General features: G+C 67.5%; 1 protein-coding gene across 1 annotated transcript; it reads left to right on the top strand.

The window, feature by feature from the left end:
• Positions 1-282: 282 nt before the first annotated feature.
• TMEM145 (transmembrane protein 145) lies at positions 283-16,795 on the top strand. The gene is made up of 15 exons (XM_071800528.1): positions 283-459; positions 1,150-1,224; positions 1,305-1,382; positions 2,333-2,419; positions 3,823-3,924; positions 4,475-4,559; positions 5,767-5,838; positions 6,942-7,010; positions 7,085-7,165; positions 7,903-7,981; positions 9,012-9,105; positions 11,004-11,176; positions 13,967-14,087; positions 15,147-15,347; positions 16,430-16,795. Exons 1-15 carry the CDS (start codon positions 283-285, stop codon positions 16,661-16,663), a joined length of 1,728 nt encoding a protein of 575 aa, XP_071656629.1. The 3' UTR covers positions 16,664-16,795.
• Positions 16,796-17,285: the final 490 nt, after the last annotated feature.

Here is a 17,285-nt window from a genome sequence, read left to right as displayed (position 1 = left end):
GCTGTACTGGGTTGTACGAGGAGCCCGTCGAGCTGCCGGGGGCGGGGCCAGTGCGCGGGGGGCGGAGCCTCGGTGGCGAGGGCGTGTCTGGGGCGGGGACTCCCGGGGGTGTGGCCTCAGCAAGGGGCGGGGCCTGTTCCGGGGGGCGGGGCCTGTTCCGGGGGGCGGGGCCTGATCTGGGGGGCGGTGCCGCTGCGGCACCGTGGGCGGTGCCCGCGCCGGGGGGGCGGGGCCTGTTCCGGGGGCGGGGCCGCGCCCGGGAGCGCGCTGGGGCCGGGGGCGATGGGGCTGCGGCGGCGGGGGGGGGGGGGACGCGCGGCCCCGGGGGGGGCGGGGGGGCCCGGGGGGGGGCCCGGGGGGGTCCCGGCGCTGCTGCCGCTGCTGCCGCTGCTGCCGCTGCTGCTGCTGCCCGCGGGGGGGGGCGCCAAGTACGTGCGGGGCCGCATCAGCACCAAGGAGGTGAGCGGGGACCCCCCCATTTGCACCGGGACCCCCCCCGGGATGCACCGGGACCCCCCCGGGATGCACCGGGACCTCCCCCGATTTGCACCGGGACCCCCCCCCGATTTGCACCGGGACCCCGCCCGATTTGCAGCGAGACCCCCCCGATTTGCACCGGGACCCCCTCGGGTTGCACCGGGGCCCCCCCCGATTTGCACCGGGACCCCCCCGGGTTGCACCGGGACCTCCCCCGGGATGCACCGGGACCCCCCCGATTTGCACCGGGACCCCCCCCGGGATGCACCGGGACCCCATTTGCACCATTACCCCCCCCCCATTCGCCCCCGTTTCTCTCGGGGGGGTCGGGGGCGGGGGGGGGGCTCTGGGGGTCCGGGGGGGGTCGAGACTCCCCCCCACCAATCTCCCATCCGGGGCCGCTCGAGCGTTGCCATGGAAACGGGCGCGGGGCCGTTTCCGTGGCAACGGCGGGGATGGGGGGGGTGGGGGGGGGGGTCCCTGGTTTTGGGGGGGGGTCCTGGAGGAGCGGAGGGGTCTCCCGGACGCCTGGGTCCCCTGGGGATGGGGGGGGGTCCCTGGTTTTGTGTGTGGGGGGGTCCTGGAGGAGCGGAGGGGTCTCCCGGACGCCTGGGTCCCCTGGGGGGGGGGGGGGGGCAGTGCCGGGGGTCCCACGCGTGTCCCCCCCCCCAGGACTGGGTCTTCCTCACCCGCTTCTGCTTCCTGTCCGACTACGGGCGCCTCGATTTCCACTTCCGGTACCCCGAGGTGAGGGGGTTTTGGGGGGGGGTTTGGGGGTCCCGGGGGGGGTCCCACACCCCCCACCCCCCCGACCTGTGCCCCCCCAGGCCAAGTGCTGTGAGAACATCCTGCTCTACTTCGACGACCCCTCCCAATGGCCCGCGGTCTACAACAGGGGGGACAAGGTGGGGGGCTGGGGGGTGGGGGGCAATGCGGGGATAATGGGGCTGGGGGTTGTTGGGTCTGGGGGTTATTGGGTCTGGGGGGTTGTTGGGTCCTATGGGGGTCCCGGGGGGTCTCTGTGTGTCCCAGGGTCTCTGTGTGTCCTATGGGGTCTCTGTGTCCTATGGGGTCCCTGTGCCCTATGGGGGTCCCGGGGCTCTCTGTGTGTCCTGGGGGTCTCTGTGTGTCCCGGGGTCCCTGTGCCCTATGGGGGTCCTGTGGGTCTCTGTGGGTCCCGGGGTCCCTGTGTCCTATGGGGTCTCTGTGTGTCCTGGGGGTCTCTGTGTGTCCCGGGGTCCCTGTGCCCTATGGGGGTCCCGGGGTCCCTGTGCCCTATGGGGGTACCGTGGGTCTCTGGGGGTCCCGGGGTCCCTGTGCCCTATGGGGTCTCTGTGTGTCCCGGGGGTCTCTGTGTCCTATGGGGGTCCCGGGGGTCCCTGTGCCCTATGGGGGTCCCGGGGGTCTCTGTGTGTCCCGGGGGTCTCTGTGGGTCCCGGGGTCCCTGTGTCCTATGGTGGTCCCGGGGTCCCTGTGTCCTATGGGGGTCCCGGGGTCCCTGTGCCCTATGGGGGTCCCGTGGGTCTCTGTGTGTCCCGGGGTCCCTGTGCCCTATGGGGGTCCCTGTGCCCTATGGGGGTCCCACGGGGTCCCCGTGCCCTATGGGGGTCCCCGTGCCCTATGGGGGTCCCACGGGGTCCCCGTGCCCTATGGGGGTCCCCGTGCCCTATGGGGGTCCCACGGGGTCCCTGTGCCCTGTGGGGGTCCCAGGGTCCCCGTGCCCTATGGGGGTCCCCGTGCCCTATGGGGGTCCCACGGGGTCCCGTGCCCTATGGGGGTCCCACGGGGTCCCTGTGCCCTATGGGGGTCCCCGTGCCCTGTGGGGGTCCCACGGGGTCCCGTGCCCTGCCCCCAGGACTGCGTGGCCAAGGAGTCCGTGATCCGGCCCGAGAACAACCAGGTCATCAACCTCACCACGCGCTACGCCTGGGCCGGCTGCCAGGTGGGGGCGGGGCTGCCAGGTGGGGGCGGGGCTGCCAGGTGGGGGCGGGGCTGCCAGGTGGGGGGCGGGGCTGCCAGGTGGGGGCGGGGCTGCCAGGTGGGGGCGGGGGGGCTGCCAGGTGGGGGCGGGGGGGCTGCCAGGTGGGGGCGGGGCTGCCAGGTGGGGGCGGGGCTGCCAGGTGGGGGGCGGGGCTGCCAGGTGGGGGCGGGGCTGCCAGGTGGGGGCGGGGGGGCTGCCAGGTGGGGGCGGGGGGGCTGCCAGGTGGGGGCGGGGCTGCCAGGTGGGGGCGGGGCTGCCAGGTGGGGGGCGGGGGGCGGGGGGGTTATGGGGGTGATGGGGGTTATGGGGGTAGGGGGTTATGGGGGTTATGGGGGTGATGGGGGTTATGGGGGCTATGGGGGTCATGGGGGTTATGGGGGTCATAGGGGTTATGGGGGTTATGGGGGTCATGGGGGTTATGGGGGTTATGGGGGTCATGGGGGTTATGGGGTTATGGGGGTCATGGGGGTTATGGGGGCTATGGGGGTTATGGGGGCTATGGGGGTTATGAGGTTATGGGGGTTATAGGGGTTATGGGAGTTATAGGGGTTATGGGGGTTATGGGGGCTATGGGGGTCATGGGGGTTATGGGGGCTATGGGGGCTATGGGGGTTATGGGGGTTATGGGGGTTATGGGGGCTATGGGGGCTATGGGGGTTATGAGGTTATGGGGGTCATGGGGGTTATGGGGTTATGGGGGTTATGGGGGTTATGGGGGTCATGGGGGTTATGGGGGCTATGGGGGCTATGGGGGTTATGGGGGGCTATGGGGGTTATGAGGTTATGGGGGTCATGGGGGTTATGGGGGTTATGGGGGTTATAGGGGTTATGGGGTTATGGGGGTTATGGGGGCTATGGGGGCTATGGGGGTGTATAGGGGTATAGAGGTTATGGGGGTTATAGGGGTTATGGGGGTTATGGGGTTATGGGGGTTATGGGGGTTATGGGGGTTATGGGGGTCATGGGGGTTATGGGGGCTATGGGGGCTATGGGGGTTATGAGGTTATGGGGGTCATGGGGGTTATGGGGGCTATGGGGGTGATGGGGGTTATGGGGTTATGGGGGTTATAGGGGTTATGGGGGTTATGGGGGTTATAGGGGTTATCGGGGCTATGGGGGCTATGGGGGTGTATAGGGGTATAGAGGTTATGGGGGTTATAGGGGTTATGGGGGTTATGGGGGCTATGGGGGTTTTGGGTGCCCGGGTCCCATCCTGGCGCAGGTGCTGGCGCAGGGCCCCTCGCTCTGGGGGGCTATGGGGGTTTTGGGTGCCCGGGTCCCATCCTGGCGCAGGTGCTGGCGCAGGGCCCCTCGCTCTGGGGGGCTATGGGGGTTTTGGGTGCCCGGGTCCCATCCTGGTGCAGGTGCTGGCGCAGGGCCCCTCGCGCACCCTGAGCTGCTCCAGCGGGCGCAGTTTCCGGTCGGTGCGGGAGCGCTGGTGGTACGTGGCGCTCAGCAAGTGCGGGGTGAGCGGGACCCCCAGACCCCCCTGACCCACCCGGGACCCCCCAGAACCTCCCTGACCCCCCTGGACCTCCCTCTGACCCCCCAGGACCCTCCTGACCCCCCCGGGACCCCCCAAAACCCCCCTGACCCCCCTGGACCTCCCTGACCCCATTGACCCCATTGATCCCCCCTGGGGACCCCCCTGACCCCATTGACCCCCATTGACCCCATTGAAGCCCCTGACCCCGTTGACCCCATTGACCCCATTGACCCCCATTGACCCCATTGATCCCCATTGATCCCATTGACCCCCATTGACCCCATTGAACCCCCTAACCCCGTTGACCCCATTGACCCCATTGACCCCCATTGACCCCATTGATCCCCATTGACCCCCATTGACCCCCATTGACCCCATTGACCCCATTGACCCCCATTGACCCCATTGATCCCATTGACCCCCCCCACAGGGACCCCCCCTGACTCCCCCAGACCCCCCTGACCCCATTGACCCCATTGACCCCTGACCCCTGACCCCCCTGACCCCTGACCCCATTGACCCCTGCCCAGGGGGACGGGCTGGAGCTGGAGTACGAGATGGTTCTGACCAATGGGAAATCGTTCTGGACGCGGCACTTCTCGGCCGACGAGTTCGGTGCGAGGAAGTGGGGGCAGCGCGGCGGAAGTGGGGCGGAAGTGGGGGGAAGTGGGGTGGAAGTGGGGGGAAGTGGGGCGGAAGTGGGGGGGGAATGGTGGGAAGTGGGGGGGGATGGGAGGGACGTGGGGGAAATGGGGGGAATGGGGCGATATGGGGGGGAAATGCCGTGGAAGTGGGGGGAAGGGTGGCGGAAGTGGGGGGGAAATGGGGGGGAAGTGGGGGGAAGTGGGGGGGAATGGGAGGGACGTGGGGGAAATGGGGGGAATGGGGAGATATGGGGGGGAAATGCCGTGGAAGTGGGGGGAAGGGCGGCAGAAGTGGGGGGGAAATGGGGGGGAAGTGGGGGGGAATGGGAGGGACGTGGGGGAAATGGGGGGAATGGGGCGATATGGGGGGGAAATGCCGTGGAAGTGGGGGGAAGGGCGGTGGAAGTGGGGGGGAAGTGGGGGGGAAGTGGGGCGGAAGTGGGGGGAAGTGGGGGGGAATGGGAGGGACGTGGGGGAAATGGGGGAAATGTGGTGGAAGTGGGGGGAAGCGCAGCGGAAGTGGGGGGGTAGTGGGGCGGAAGTGGGGGGGAAGTGGAGCGGAAGTGGTGGGAAGTGGGGGGGAATGGGGGGGACGTGGGGGAATGGGGAGATATGGGGGGGAAATGCGGCGGAAGTGGGGGGAAGTGGGGGGGAAATGGGGAGAAGTGGGGCAGAAGTGGGGGGAAGTGGGGGGGAAATAGGGGGGAAATGGGGGGAAGTGAGGGGGAAATGAGGGGAATGGGGGGAAGTGGGGGAAATGGGGGTGAAATGGGGCAGAAGTGAGGGGGAAGTGGGGGAAATGGGTGGGAAATGGCGGGAAGCGGGGGGGAGTGGAGGGGAAGTGGGAGGGAAATGGGGGCAAAATGGTGGGAAATGGGGTGGAAGTGGGAGGAAGTGGGGAGGAAATGGGGGAAGGGGGAAGGAAATGGGGAAAAAATGGGGGGGAAGTGGGGGGAAATGGGGGGAAGTGGGGAGGAAATGAGGGGAATGGGGGAGAAGTGGGGGGAAAATGGGTTGGGAAATAGGGGGGATATGGGGGGAAGTGGGCGGGAAATGGGGGGGATATGGGGGGAAATGGGGGGAATGGGGGGAAATGGGAGGAATGGGGGGGAAATGGGGGGATATGGGGGGAAATGGGGGTGCCCTGGGGTCGGGGGGTCCATGTTTCGCGCCCCCAGGGATCCTGGAGACCGACATCACCTTCCTGCTCATCTTCCTCCTCATCTTCCTCCTCTCCTGCTACTGCGGCTGTGAGTGCGGGGGGGCCGGGGGGGCCGGGGGGGTCAGGGGGGGTCGGGGTTCAGGGGGGTCTGGGGAGGTCAGGGGGGTCAGGGGGTCCAGGGGGGTCAGGGGGGTCAGGGGGGGTCAGGGGGGTCAGGGGGGTCAGGGGGGTCAGGGGGGTCTGGGGAGATCCGGGGGGGTCTGGGGGAGTCAGGGGGGTCCAGGGGGTCCGAGGGGGTCCGGGGGGGTCAGGGGGGTCAGGGGGGTCAGGGGGGTCAGGGGGGGTCAGGGGGGTCAGGGGGGTCTGGGGAGGTCAGGGGGGTCAGGGGGGTCAGGGGGGTCCAGGGGGGATCCGGGGGGGTCTGGGGGAGTCAGTGGGGTCCGGGGGGTCCGAGGGTGTCCGGGGGGGTCAGGGGGGCCCAGGGGGGTCCGGGGGGGTCTGGGGGAGTCAGTGGGGTCCGGGGGATCCGGGGGGTCCGAGGGGGTCCGAGGGGGTCCGGGGGGCCCAGGGGGGTCCGGGGGGGTCAGGGGGGGTCCGAGGAGGTCAGGGAGGGTCTGGGGGATCAGGGGGGTCGGGGGGGTCGGGGGGGTCAGGGGAGGTCAGGGGGGGTCAGGGCGGGTTGGGGGGCCCAGGGGGGTCCGGGGGGGTCAGGGGGGGTCAGGGGGGTCCGAGGAGGTCAGGGAGGGTCTGGGGGATCAGGGGGGTCAGGGGGGGTCGGGGGGGTCAGGGGAGGTCAGGGGGGGTCAGGGCGGGTTGGGGGGCCCAGGGGGGTCAGGGGGGGTCAGGGGGGGTCCGAGGAGGTCAGGGAGGGTCTGGGGGATCAGGGGGTCCAGGGGGGTCCGGGGGGGTCAGGGTGGTCAGGGGGGGTCAGGGGGGATCTGGGGGGATCCTGGGGGGTCTGGGGGAGTCAGTGGGGTCTGGGGGGTCCGAGGGGGTCCGGGGGGGTCAGGGGGGGTCAGGGGGAGTCAGGAGGATCTGGGGGGGTCCGGGGGGGTCCGAGGGGTCAGGGGGGATCTGGGGGGTCCAGGGGGGTCTGGGGGGGTCCGAGGGGGGTCGGAGGGGGGGTCCGAGGGGGGGTCCGAGGGGGGGTCCGAGGGGGGTCCGAGGGGGTCCCCGTCGCTGTCCCCCCAGACCTGCTGAAGGGGCGGCAGCTGCTGCACACGACGTACAAGATGTTCATGGCGGCCGCCGGCGTGGAGGGTGAGGGGGGGGGGGGGGGGGGGGGGGGGGGTGGGGGGTTTGGGGACCCCCTGACCCCCGCCCCTCCCCCGCAGTGCTGAGCCTGCTGCTGTGCTGTGTCTATTGGGGTCAGTACGCCAGGGACGGCGTGGGCAGCGGCGCCATCAAGGTCACGGGTGGGTGCTGGGGCACGGGGGGCACGGGGGGCACGGGGGGCACGGGGGGTCATGGGGGTCATGGGGGTCATGGGGGTCATGGGGGTAGGGGGGTTATGGGGGTCATGGGGGTTATGGAGTTATGGGGGTTATGGGGGTCATAGGGGTTATGGGGGTTATGGGGGTCATAGGGGCTATGGGGGCTATGGGGGTTATGGGGGTTATGGGGTTATGGGGGTTATAGGGGTTATGAGGGTTATGGGGGTTATGGGGGTTATGAGGTTATGGGGGTTATAGAGGTTATGGGGGCTATGGGGGTTATGGGGGTGTATAGGGGTATAGAGGTTATGGAGGTTATGGGGGTTATAGGGGTTATGGGGGTTATGGGGGTTATGGGGGTCATAGGGGTTATGGGGGCTATGGGGGTTATGGGGGTTATGGGGGTTATAGGGGCTATGGGGGCTATGGGGGTTATGGGGTTATGGGGGCTATGGGGGTTATGGGGGTTATGGGGGTTATAGGGGCTATGGGGGCTATGGGGGTTATGGGGTTATGGGGGTCATGGGGGTTATGGGGGTTATGGGGGCTATGAGGGCTATGGGGGTTATAGGGTGATGGGGGTGATGGGGGTGTATGGGGGTGTATGGGGGTTATGGGGGTTATGGGGTGATGGGGGTGATGGGGGTGGGGGTGGGGGGTGATGGGCATGGGGGGTGGGGCTGTCCCAGGCGCCGGTGCCAGCTCTGCCCCTCCCCCAGCCAAGCTGCTGTTCTCCGTCAGCTTCCTCATCTTCCTCCTCATGCTGATCCTGCTGGGGAAGGGGTTCACGGTCACCAGGTGGGGACAGGGGGACGGGGGGGACATCGGGACATGGGGGGACATGGGGGGGACATGGGGACATGGGGGGATGGGGGGACAGGGGCACATGGGCGGGACAGTGGGACATGGGGGGACATGGGGACATGGGGACATGGGGGGACATGGGGGGGACACTGGGACATGGGGGGACACCGGGACATGGGGACATGGGTGGACAGGGGACATGGGGGGACACCGGGACATGGGGACATGGGGGGGACATAGGGACATGGGGACATGGGGACAGGGGGGACAGGGGACGTGGGGACATTGGGGCACATGGGGACATGACTCGAGGTCACTGGGTGGGCTTTAGGACCCTGGGGGTCACTCGAGGTCACTGGGGGCTTTAGGACCCTGGGGGTCACTGGGGGGGTCTGGGACCCTGGGGGCTCCTGTGGGTCACTGAGGGGGCTTTAGGACCCTGGGGGTCACTGGGACTTGGGGCCACGGGGACAGGGGGCCATGGGGGGCCATGGGGGGCTATGGGGGCCATGGGGGGCTATGGGGGGCCATGGGGTCCATGGGGGGCTATGGGGGCCATGGGGGGCTATGGGGGGCCATGGGGTCCATGGGGGGCTATGGGGGGCCATGGGGGGCCATGGGGGGCCATGGGGGGCTATGGGGGGCCATGGGGGGGCCATGGGGGGCTATGGGGGGGCCATGGGGGGCTATGGGGGGCCATGGGGGGCTATGGGGGGTTATGGGGGGCCATGGGGTCCATGGGGGGCTATGGGGGGCCATGGGGGTCCATGGGGGGCTATGGGGGGCCATGGGGTCCATGGGGGGCTATGGGGGGCCATGGGGGGCTATGGGGGGGCTATGGGGGGCCATGGGGTCCATGGGGGGCCATGGGGGGCTATGGGGGGCCATGGGATCCATGGGGGGCTATGGGGGCCATGGGGGTCCATGGGGGGCTATGGGGGGCCATGGGGGGCCATGGGGGGCTATGGGGGTCTATGAGGACACAGCACGGGGTGCCCCCCCCCACGGCCGTTTCCCCCCCCAGGGGCCGCATCAGCCCCGGGGGCTCCGTGCGGCTCTCGGTGTACATGACGCTCTACAGCATCAGCCACGTGGCGCTGCTGGCTTACGAGGCCAAGGTGACCCCAAAACAGACCCCCCTGACCCCCCCGAACACCCCTGACCCCCCCTGACCCCCCCGAACCCCCCCGAACCCGCTCAGACCCCCCCGACCCCCCAAAACCCCCCCTGACCCCCCGGGACCCCCCAAACCCCCCCGTGGCGCCTGCTGGCATACGAGGCCAAGGTGACCCCAAAACAGACCCCATGACCCCCCTGACCCCCCCCGAACACCCCAGACCCCCCCAGACCCACCTGACCCCCCCTGACCCCCCAAAACCCCCCTGACCCCTCTGGGACCCCCAAACCCCCACATGGTGCTGCTCACATACGAGGCCAAGGTGACCCCAAAACAGACCCCCCCGACCCCCCCCGACCCCCCCCGAACCCCCCCAAACCCGCTCAGACCCCCCCGACCCCGCAAACCCCCCCTGACCCCACAAACCCCCCCTGACCCCCCGAGACCCCCCGAACCCCCACGTGGTGCTGCTCACCTACGAGGCCAAGGTGACCCCAAAACAGACCCCCCTGACCCCCCAAACCCCCCTGGGACCCCCCAACCCCCAAAACCCCCTCAGAACCCCCCAAACCCTCCCAGGACCCCCAAAACCCCCCTGGGACCCCCTGGGACCCCCCAGAACCCCCCCAGATCCCCCTGACCGCCCCAAACCCACCTGACCCCCCCCAGACCCCCCCAAACCCCCCTGACCCCCATGACCCCCCAGAACCCCCTCAGAGCCCCTGTGACCCCCAAAACCCCCCTGACCCCCCAAACCCCCTCACACCCCCCCCCCAAACCCCCCTGACCCCCCCAAACCCCCCTGACCCCCTGGGACCCCCAAAACACCCTCAGCCCCCCCCGAGCGCCCCAAACCCACCTGACCCCCCCCAATTCCCCAAACCCCCCCAGGACCCCCAAAACTCCCCTGACCCCCCAAACCCCCCCCGGTTCCTCTTTGCGGGTATTTTGGGGCGTATAGACCCATATTTTGGGGTGTCTGTACATCGCTTTGGGTGTGTACGTATACATTCCATACATTGGGGGGCAGTTCCTGGACCCCACGCAGGTGCTGCGCCCCGATGGGTGGTGTTGGGGCGTATAGATCTGTATTTAGGGGCGTCTATACGTTGTTTTGGGGTGTGTACCTATACATTCTATACATTGGGGGGGTCAGTTCCTGGACCCCGCGCAGGTGCTCTATACGTACGAGTCCCCCGTGGGCTATGGGTGGGTGTTTGGGGCGTACGGATCTATACGTTGTGATGTGTACGTATACATTCTATACGTTGGGGGGGTCAGTTCCTGGACCCCGTGTGGGTGCTCTATACGTACGAGTCCCCCGTGGGCTATGGGTGGGTGTTTGGGGCGTACGGATCTATACGTTGTGACGTGTACCTATACATTCTATACATTGGGGGTCAGTTCCTGGACCCCGCACAGGTGCTCTATACGTACGAGTCCCCCGTGGGCTATGGGTGGGTGTTTGGGGCGTATGGATCTATACGTTGTGACGTGTACATATACATTCTATACATTGGGGGTCAGTTCCTGGACCCCGCGCAGGTGCTCTATACGTACGAGTCCCCCGTGGGCTATGGGCGGGTGTTTGGGGCGTATGGATCTATACGTTGTGACGTGTACCTATACATTCTATACGTTGGGGGGGTCAGTTCCTGGACCCCGCGCAGGTGCTCTATACGTACGAGTCCCCCGTGGGCTATGGGTGGGTGTTTGGGGCGTATGGATCTATACGTTGTGACGTGTACCTATACATTCTATACATTGGGGGGTCAGTTCCTGGACCCCGCGCAGGTGCTCTATACGTACGAGTCCCCCATGGGCTATGGGTGGGTGTTTGGGGCGTATGGATCTATACGTTGTGACGTGTATGTATACATTCTATACGTTGGGGGTCAGTTCCTGGACCCCGCGCAGGTGCTCTATACGTACGAGTCCCCCGTGGGCTATGGGCTGGTGGGGCTGCAGTTCCTCGCCTTCCTCTGGTTCGGCGCCGCCGTCCTGGGCACCGTGCAGCGCGTCCCCGAGCGCAGGCCCTTCTACATCCCCCTGCTGGCCGCCTACGCGCTCTGGTGAGTGTGCAACGGGTGTGCAAGGGGGTGCAACGGGTGTGCAAGGGGGTGCAACGGGTGTGCAACGGGTGTGCAAGGGGGTGCAATGGGTGTGCAATGGGTGTGCAATGGGTGCAGCGCGTCCCCGAGCGCAGGCCCTTCTACATCCCCCTGCTGGCCGCATACGCGCTCTGGTGAGTGTGCAACGGGTGTGCAACGGGTGTGCAAGGGGGTGCAATGGGTGTGCAATGGGTGCAATGGGTGCAGCGCGTCCCCGAGCGCAGGCCCTTCTACATCCCCCTGCTGGCCGCGTACGCGCTCTGGTGAGTGTGCAAGGGTGTGCAAGGGGGTGCAACGGGTGTGCAAGGGGGTGCAATGGGTGCAATGGGTGTGCAATGGGTGCAATGGGTGCAATGGGTGTGCAATGGGTGCAATGGGTGCAATGGGTGCAATGGGTGTGCAATGGGTGCAATGGGTGTGCAATGGGTGCAATGGGTGCAATGGGTGTGCAATGGCTGCAATGGGTGTGCAATGGGTGCAATGGGTGCAATGGGTGCAATGGGTGCAATGGGTGCAATGGGTGTGCAATGGGTGCAATGGGTGCAGCGCGTCCCCGAGCGCAGGCCCTTCTACATCCCCCTGCTGGCCGCGTACGCGCTCTGGTGAGTGTGCAAGGGTGTGCAAGGGGGTGCAACGGGTGTGCAAGGGGGTGCAATGGGTGCAATGGGTGTGCAATGGGTGCAATGGGTGTGCAATGGGTGCAATGGGTGCAATGGGTGTGCAATGGGTGCAATGGGTGCAATGGGTGCAATGGGTGTGCAATGGGTGCAATGGGTGCAATGGGTGTGCAATGGCTGCAATGGGTGTGCAATGGGTGCAATGGGTGTGCAATGGGTGCAATGGGTGCAGCGCGTCCCCGAGCGCAGGCCCTTCTACATCCCCCTGCTGGCCGCCTACGCGCTCTGGTGAGTGTGCAAGGGTGTGCAACGGGTGTGCAAGGGGGTGCAATGGGTGTGCAATGGGTGCAATGGGTGTGCAATGGGTGTGCAAGGGGGTGCAATGGGGTGCAATGGGTGCAATGGGTGTGCAATGGGTGTGCAAGGGGGTGCAATGGGGTGCAATGGGTGCAATGGGTGTGCAATGGGTGCAATGGGTGCAGCGCGTCCCCGAGCGCAGGCCCTTCTACATCCCCCTGCTGGCCGCGTACGCGCTCTGGTGAGTGTGCAACAGGTGTGCAAGGGTGTGCAAGGGTGTGCAAGGGGGTGCAATGGGGGTGCAAGGGGTGCAATGGGTGCAATGGGTGTGCAATGGTTGTGCAATGGGTGTGCAATGGGTGCAATGGGTGCAATGGGTGTGCAATGGGTGCAATGGGTGCAATGGGTGCAATGGGTGTGCAATGGGTGTGCAATGGGTGCAATGGGTGCAATGGGTGTGCAATGGGTGCAATGGGTGTGCAATGGGTGCAATGGGTGCAATGGGTGTGCAATGGGTGCAATGGGTGCAGCGCGTCCCCGAGCGCAGGCCCTTCTACATCCCCCTGCTGGCCGCGTACGCGCTCTGGTGAGTGTGCAAGGGTGTGCAAGGGGTGTGCAATGGGTGCAATGGGTGTGCAAGGGGGTGCAATGGGTGCAATGGGTGTGCAATGGGTGCAATGGGTGCAATGGGTGCAATGGGTGTGCAATGGGTGCAATGGGTGCAGCGCGTCCCCGAGCGCAGGCCCTTCTACATCCCCCTGCTGGCCGCATACGCGCTCTGGTGAGTGTGCAAGGGTGTGCAATGGGTGTGCAAGGGGGTGCAATGGGTGTGCAAGGGGTGCAATGGGTGTGCAATGGGTGCAATGGGTGTGCAAGGGGGTGCAATGGGTGCAATGGGTGCAATGGGTGTGCAAGGGGGTGCAATGGGTGCAATGGTGTGCAATGGGTGCAATGGGTGTGCAAGGGGGTGCAATGGGTGTGCAAGGGGTGCAATGGGTGTGCAATGGGTGCAATGGGTGTGCAAGGGGGTGCAATGGGTGCAATGGGTGCAATGGGTGCAATGGGTGTGCAATGGGTGTGCAATGGGTGCAATGGTGTGCAATGGGTGCAATGGGTGTGCAAGGGGGTGCAATGGGTGTGCAATGGTGTGCAATGGGTGCAATGGGTGTGCAATGGGTGCAATGGGTGCAATGGGTGTGCAAGGGGGTGCAATGGGTGTGCAATGGGTGCAATGGGTGTGCAATGGTGTGCAATGGGTGCAATGGGTGTGCAATGGGGTGCAATGGGTGTGCAATGGGGTGCACGGGGTGCAGTTTGCACGAGGATGGGATTTGCACGGGGCTTGCACAGCTGGGTGAGTGTGCAAAGGGTCGGGGTTTGTCCCCATGTCCCCATTGTCCCCATTGTCCCCAATATCCCCAATGTCCCCAATGTCCCCATTGTCCCCATGTCCCCATTGTCCCCATGTCCCCCCGATGTCCCCATTGTCCCCACTGTCCCCATGTCCCCATTGTCCCCATGTCCCCATTGTCCCCATTGTCCCCATTGTCCCCCTGATGTCCCCATTGTCCCTATGTCCCCATTGTCCCCATTGTCCCCCTGATGCCCCCATTGTCCCCATTGTCCCCATTGTCCCCCCGATGTCCCCAATGTCCCCATTGTCCCCGTGTCCCCAGGTTCCTCGCCGTCCCCATTGTCCCCATTGTCCCCATTGTCCCCATTGTCCCCATGTCCCCATTGTCCCCCCGATGTCCCCATGTCCCCATGTCCCCATTGTCCCCATTGTCCCCATTGTCCCCCCGATGTCCCCATGTCCCCACTGTCCCCGCGTCCCCAGGTTCCTCGCCGTCCCCGTCACCGCCCTCATCGCCACCTTCGGGATCCCCAAGTGGGCGCGCGAGAAAATCGTGAACGGGATCCAGTTGGGGACGCACCTGTACGCGCACGCCGTGTTCCTGGTGAGCACCCCGAAACTGACCCCCATGGCCCCCCATGGCCCCCCAACACCCCCCATGGCACCCCAAAACCGTCCTGACCCCCCTGACCCCCCCTGAACCCCCAAACCCCCTGATGTGGGAGGAAACCATGAAGGGGATCCAATTGGGGACCCCCCTGTACGCGCACACCGTGTTCCTGGTGAGCACCCCGAAAATGACCCCCATGGCACCCCATGGCCCCCCAACACCCTCCATGGCCCCCCAAAACCATCCTGACCCCCCTGAACCCCCCCAAGCCCCCCCTGAACACCAAACCCCCCCTGACCCCCCTGAACCCCCCCAAACCCCCCCTGAACACCAAACCCCCCCTGAGCCCCCTGAACCCCCTCAACACCCCCAAACCCCCCTGACCTCCCCAAACCCCCAAATCCCCCAGACCCCTCAATCCCCCGAACCCCCAAATTCCCTGAACCCCCCTGAGCCCCCCAGAGCCCCCTGAGCCCCCAAACCCCCAACACCCCAGACCCCCCCCAAATCCCTGAGCTCCCCCAGACCCCCCAGACCCCCCAGACCCCCCAAAACCCCCGAACCCCCCAAGCCCCCTGAATCCCCCCAAACCCCCCAAAATCCCTGAACCCCCCAAGCCCCCCCAAACCCCCAGACCCCCAAATCCCCCAACTCCCCCCAAACCCCCCCAACCCTCCCAGCCCCCCCAAACCCCTGAACCCCCCAAACCCCCCGAGCCCCCCAAACCCCCCAAAATCCCTGAACCCCCCCAAGTCCCCCCAAGATCCCTGAACCCCCCAAACCCCTGAACCCCCCAAACCCCCTGAGCCCCCCAAACCCCCCAAAATCCCTGAACCCCCCCAAACCCCCTGAGCCCCCCAAACCCCCCCAACCCCCCAGCCCCCCTGACCCCGCCCCCCAAACCCCGCCCCCGCCCCCCGCCCCGCCCTCCCTGACTCCGCTTCTCACCCCGCCCCCGCCCTCCCTAACTCCGCCCTCCCAGACCCCGCCCCTTGACCCCGCCCCCCGCTCTCCCTGACCCCGCCCCCGCCCCTGACCCCGCCCCCCCCGCAGGTGATGACGCGGCCCTCGGCCGCCAACAAGAACTTCCCGTACCACGTGCGCACGTCGCAGATCGGCTCCGCCCAGGGGGCGGGGCCCCGCGAGTTCCCGCCCCCCGCGCCCCCCCAGGGCTACGGGAACGTCTCGTTCATCAGCGACTCGGTGCCCAACTTCACCGAGCTCTTCCACATCCCCCCCCGCGGGGACCCCCCCGTGAGTCACCCCACCCCCCGGGACCCCCCCCAGAGACCCCGGGACCCCCCCGTGAGTGACCCCCCCCCGGACCCCCCCAGAGACCCCGGGACCCCCCCGTGAGTGACCCCACCCCGGGACCCCCCAGAGACCCCGGGACCCCCCCGTGAGTGACCCCACCCCCCGGGACCCCCCAGAGACCCCGGGACCCCCCCGTGAGTGACCCCACCCCCCGGGACCCCCCCAGAGACCCCCGGGATCCCCCGTGAGTGACCCCCCCGGGACCCCCCCCAGAGACCCCCGGGACCCCCCCCAGAGACCCCCAGGACCCCCCGTGAGTGACCCCACCCCGGGACCCCCCAGAGTCCCCCGGGACCCCCCCGTGAGTGACCCCACCCCGGGACCCCCCAGAGACCCCCGGGACCCCCCCCAGAGACCCCCAGGACCCCCCCGTGAGTGACTCCGTCCCCCCTCCTCTGGAACACGGGGACCCCATAGGGACCCTCCCAGCACACAGGGACCCCCCAGAGAGCCCCCCCGGGATATGGGGACCCCATAGAGACCCCCCGGGACACAGGGACCCCATAGGGACCCATAGGGACCCATAGGAACCCCTCAGGACAGGGGGACCCCATAGGGACCCCCCCGGGACACAGGGACCCCATAGGGACCCATAGGGACCCATAGGAACCCCTCAGGACAGGGGGACCCCATAGGGACCCCCCCGGGACACAAGGACCCCCACAACTCATGGGGACCCCCCCCCAGGACACAGGGACCCCATAGGGACCCATAGGGACCCCCAAGGACACAGGGACCCCCCCCAGAACACTGGGACCCCATAGGGACCCCCAAGGACATAGGGACCCATAGGGACCCCCCCAGGACACAGGGACCCCCCCAATAACACAGGGACCCCATAGGGACCCCCCCAACTCAACGGGACACCCCCAAGTCACGGGGACCCCCATAGGGACCCCCCCAGAACACGGGAGATCCCCCCCAAAAACCCCCAAACCCCCCCGGACCCCCAAACCCCCCTGTGCCCCCCCGACCCCCCCAACCCCCCCTGTGCCCCCCCAACCCCCCCTGTGCCCCCCCAGGCGCGGAAGCCGCTGGAGGCGCCGGCGGAACCGGGAGCCCCCCCCCGGCCCTTGGTGACCACGACGGATTTGGGGGGGTCCCCTCGGTCCCCCCCGAAGGACGCGGGGGGGATGGGGGGGGACGGGGCGGGCGCCCCCCCCGCGCAGCTGCGGGCCCCCCCGCCCCTCCCCCACAACGGCTACACCGAGTATTTCAGCATCCACACGGGGGGGCGGGGCGGGGGGCCCCCCTGACCCCCAAACACGGGGGGGCACCCCGGGACACCCCAAGTCCTGCCCCCCAGGGACCCCAAATCCTGCCCCCCACGGACCCCCCATTCTGCCCCAATGGGACCCCAAATCCTGCCCCCCACGGACCCCCCATTCTGCCCCAATGGGACCCCAAATCCTGCCCCCCACGGACCCCCCATTCTGCCCCAATGAGACCCCAAATCCCACCCCATGGGGACCCCAAGTTTTGCCCCCCAGGGACCCCAAATCCCTCCCCAGTGGGACCCCAAATCCTGCCCCAATGGGACCCCCAATTCTGCCCCACGGGGACTCCCAATTCTGCTCCAGGGGACCCCCAATTCTGCCCCAATGGGACCCCAAATCCCACCCCAACGGGACCCCCAATTCTGCCCAAGGGGGACCCCAATTCCAACCCCAACGGGACCCCGAATTCAACCCCAATGGGACCCCAAATCCTGCCCCAGGGACCCCAAATCCCCCCCCAAATGGACCCCAAATCCTGCCCCAAGTGGACCCCAAATCCTGCCCAGTGGGACCCCGAATTCTGCCCCAGGGGGACCCCAGATCCCGCCCCGGGGACCCCGAATCCCGCCCCCCCGTCCCCGCGATTTGTGCCAAAATAAAG

This window comes from Patagioenas fasciata, chromosome 31 (genome assembly GCF_037038585.1).
Source record: "Patagioenas fasciata isolate bPatFas1 chromosome 31, bPatFas1.hap1, whole genome shotgun sequence".
Classification (NCBI taxonomy): Eukaryota; Metazoa; Chordata; class Aves; order Columbiformes; family Columbidae; genus Patagioenas; species Patagioenas fasciata.
This window is presented reverse-complemented; position numbering and strand designations above follow the sequence as displayed.

Excerpts from the sequence above, each read along its gene's own strand:
- TMEM145 (XM_071800528.1), top strand. The coding sequence starts at position 283 with ATGGGGCTGCGGCGGCGGGGGGGGGGGGGACGCGCGGCCCCGGGGGGG. Across the intron at positions 2,420-3,822 it reads ACGCCTGGGCCGGCTGCCAG|GTGCTGGCGCAGGGCCCCTC; the intron begins GTGGGGGCGGGG and ends ATCCTGGTGCAG. Across the intron at positions 7,011-7,084 it reads GGCGGCCGCCGGCGTGGAGG|TGCTGAGCCTGCTGCTGTGC; the intron begins GTGAGGGGGGGG and ends CCTCCCCCGCAG.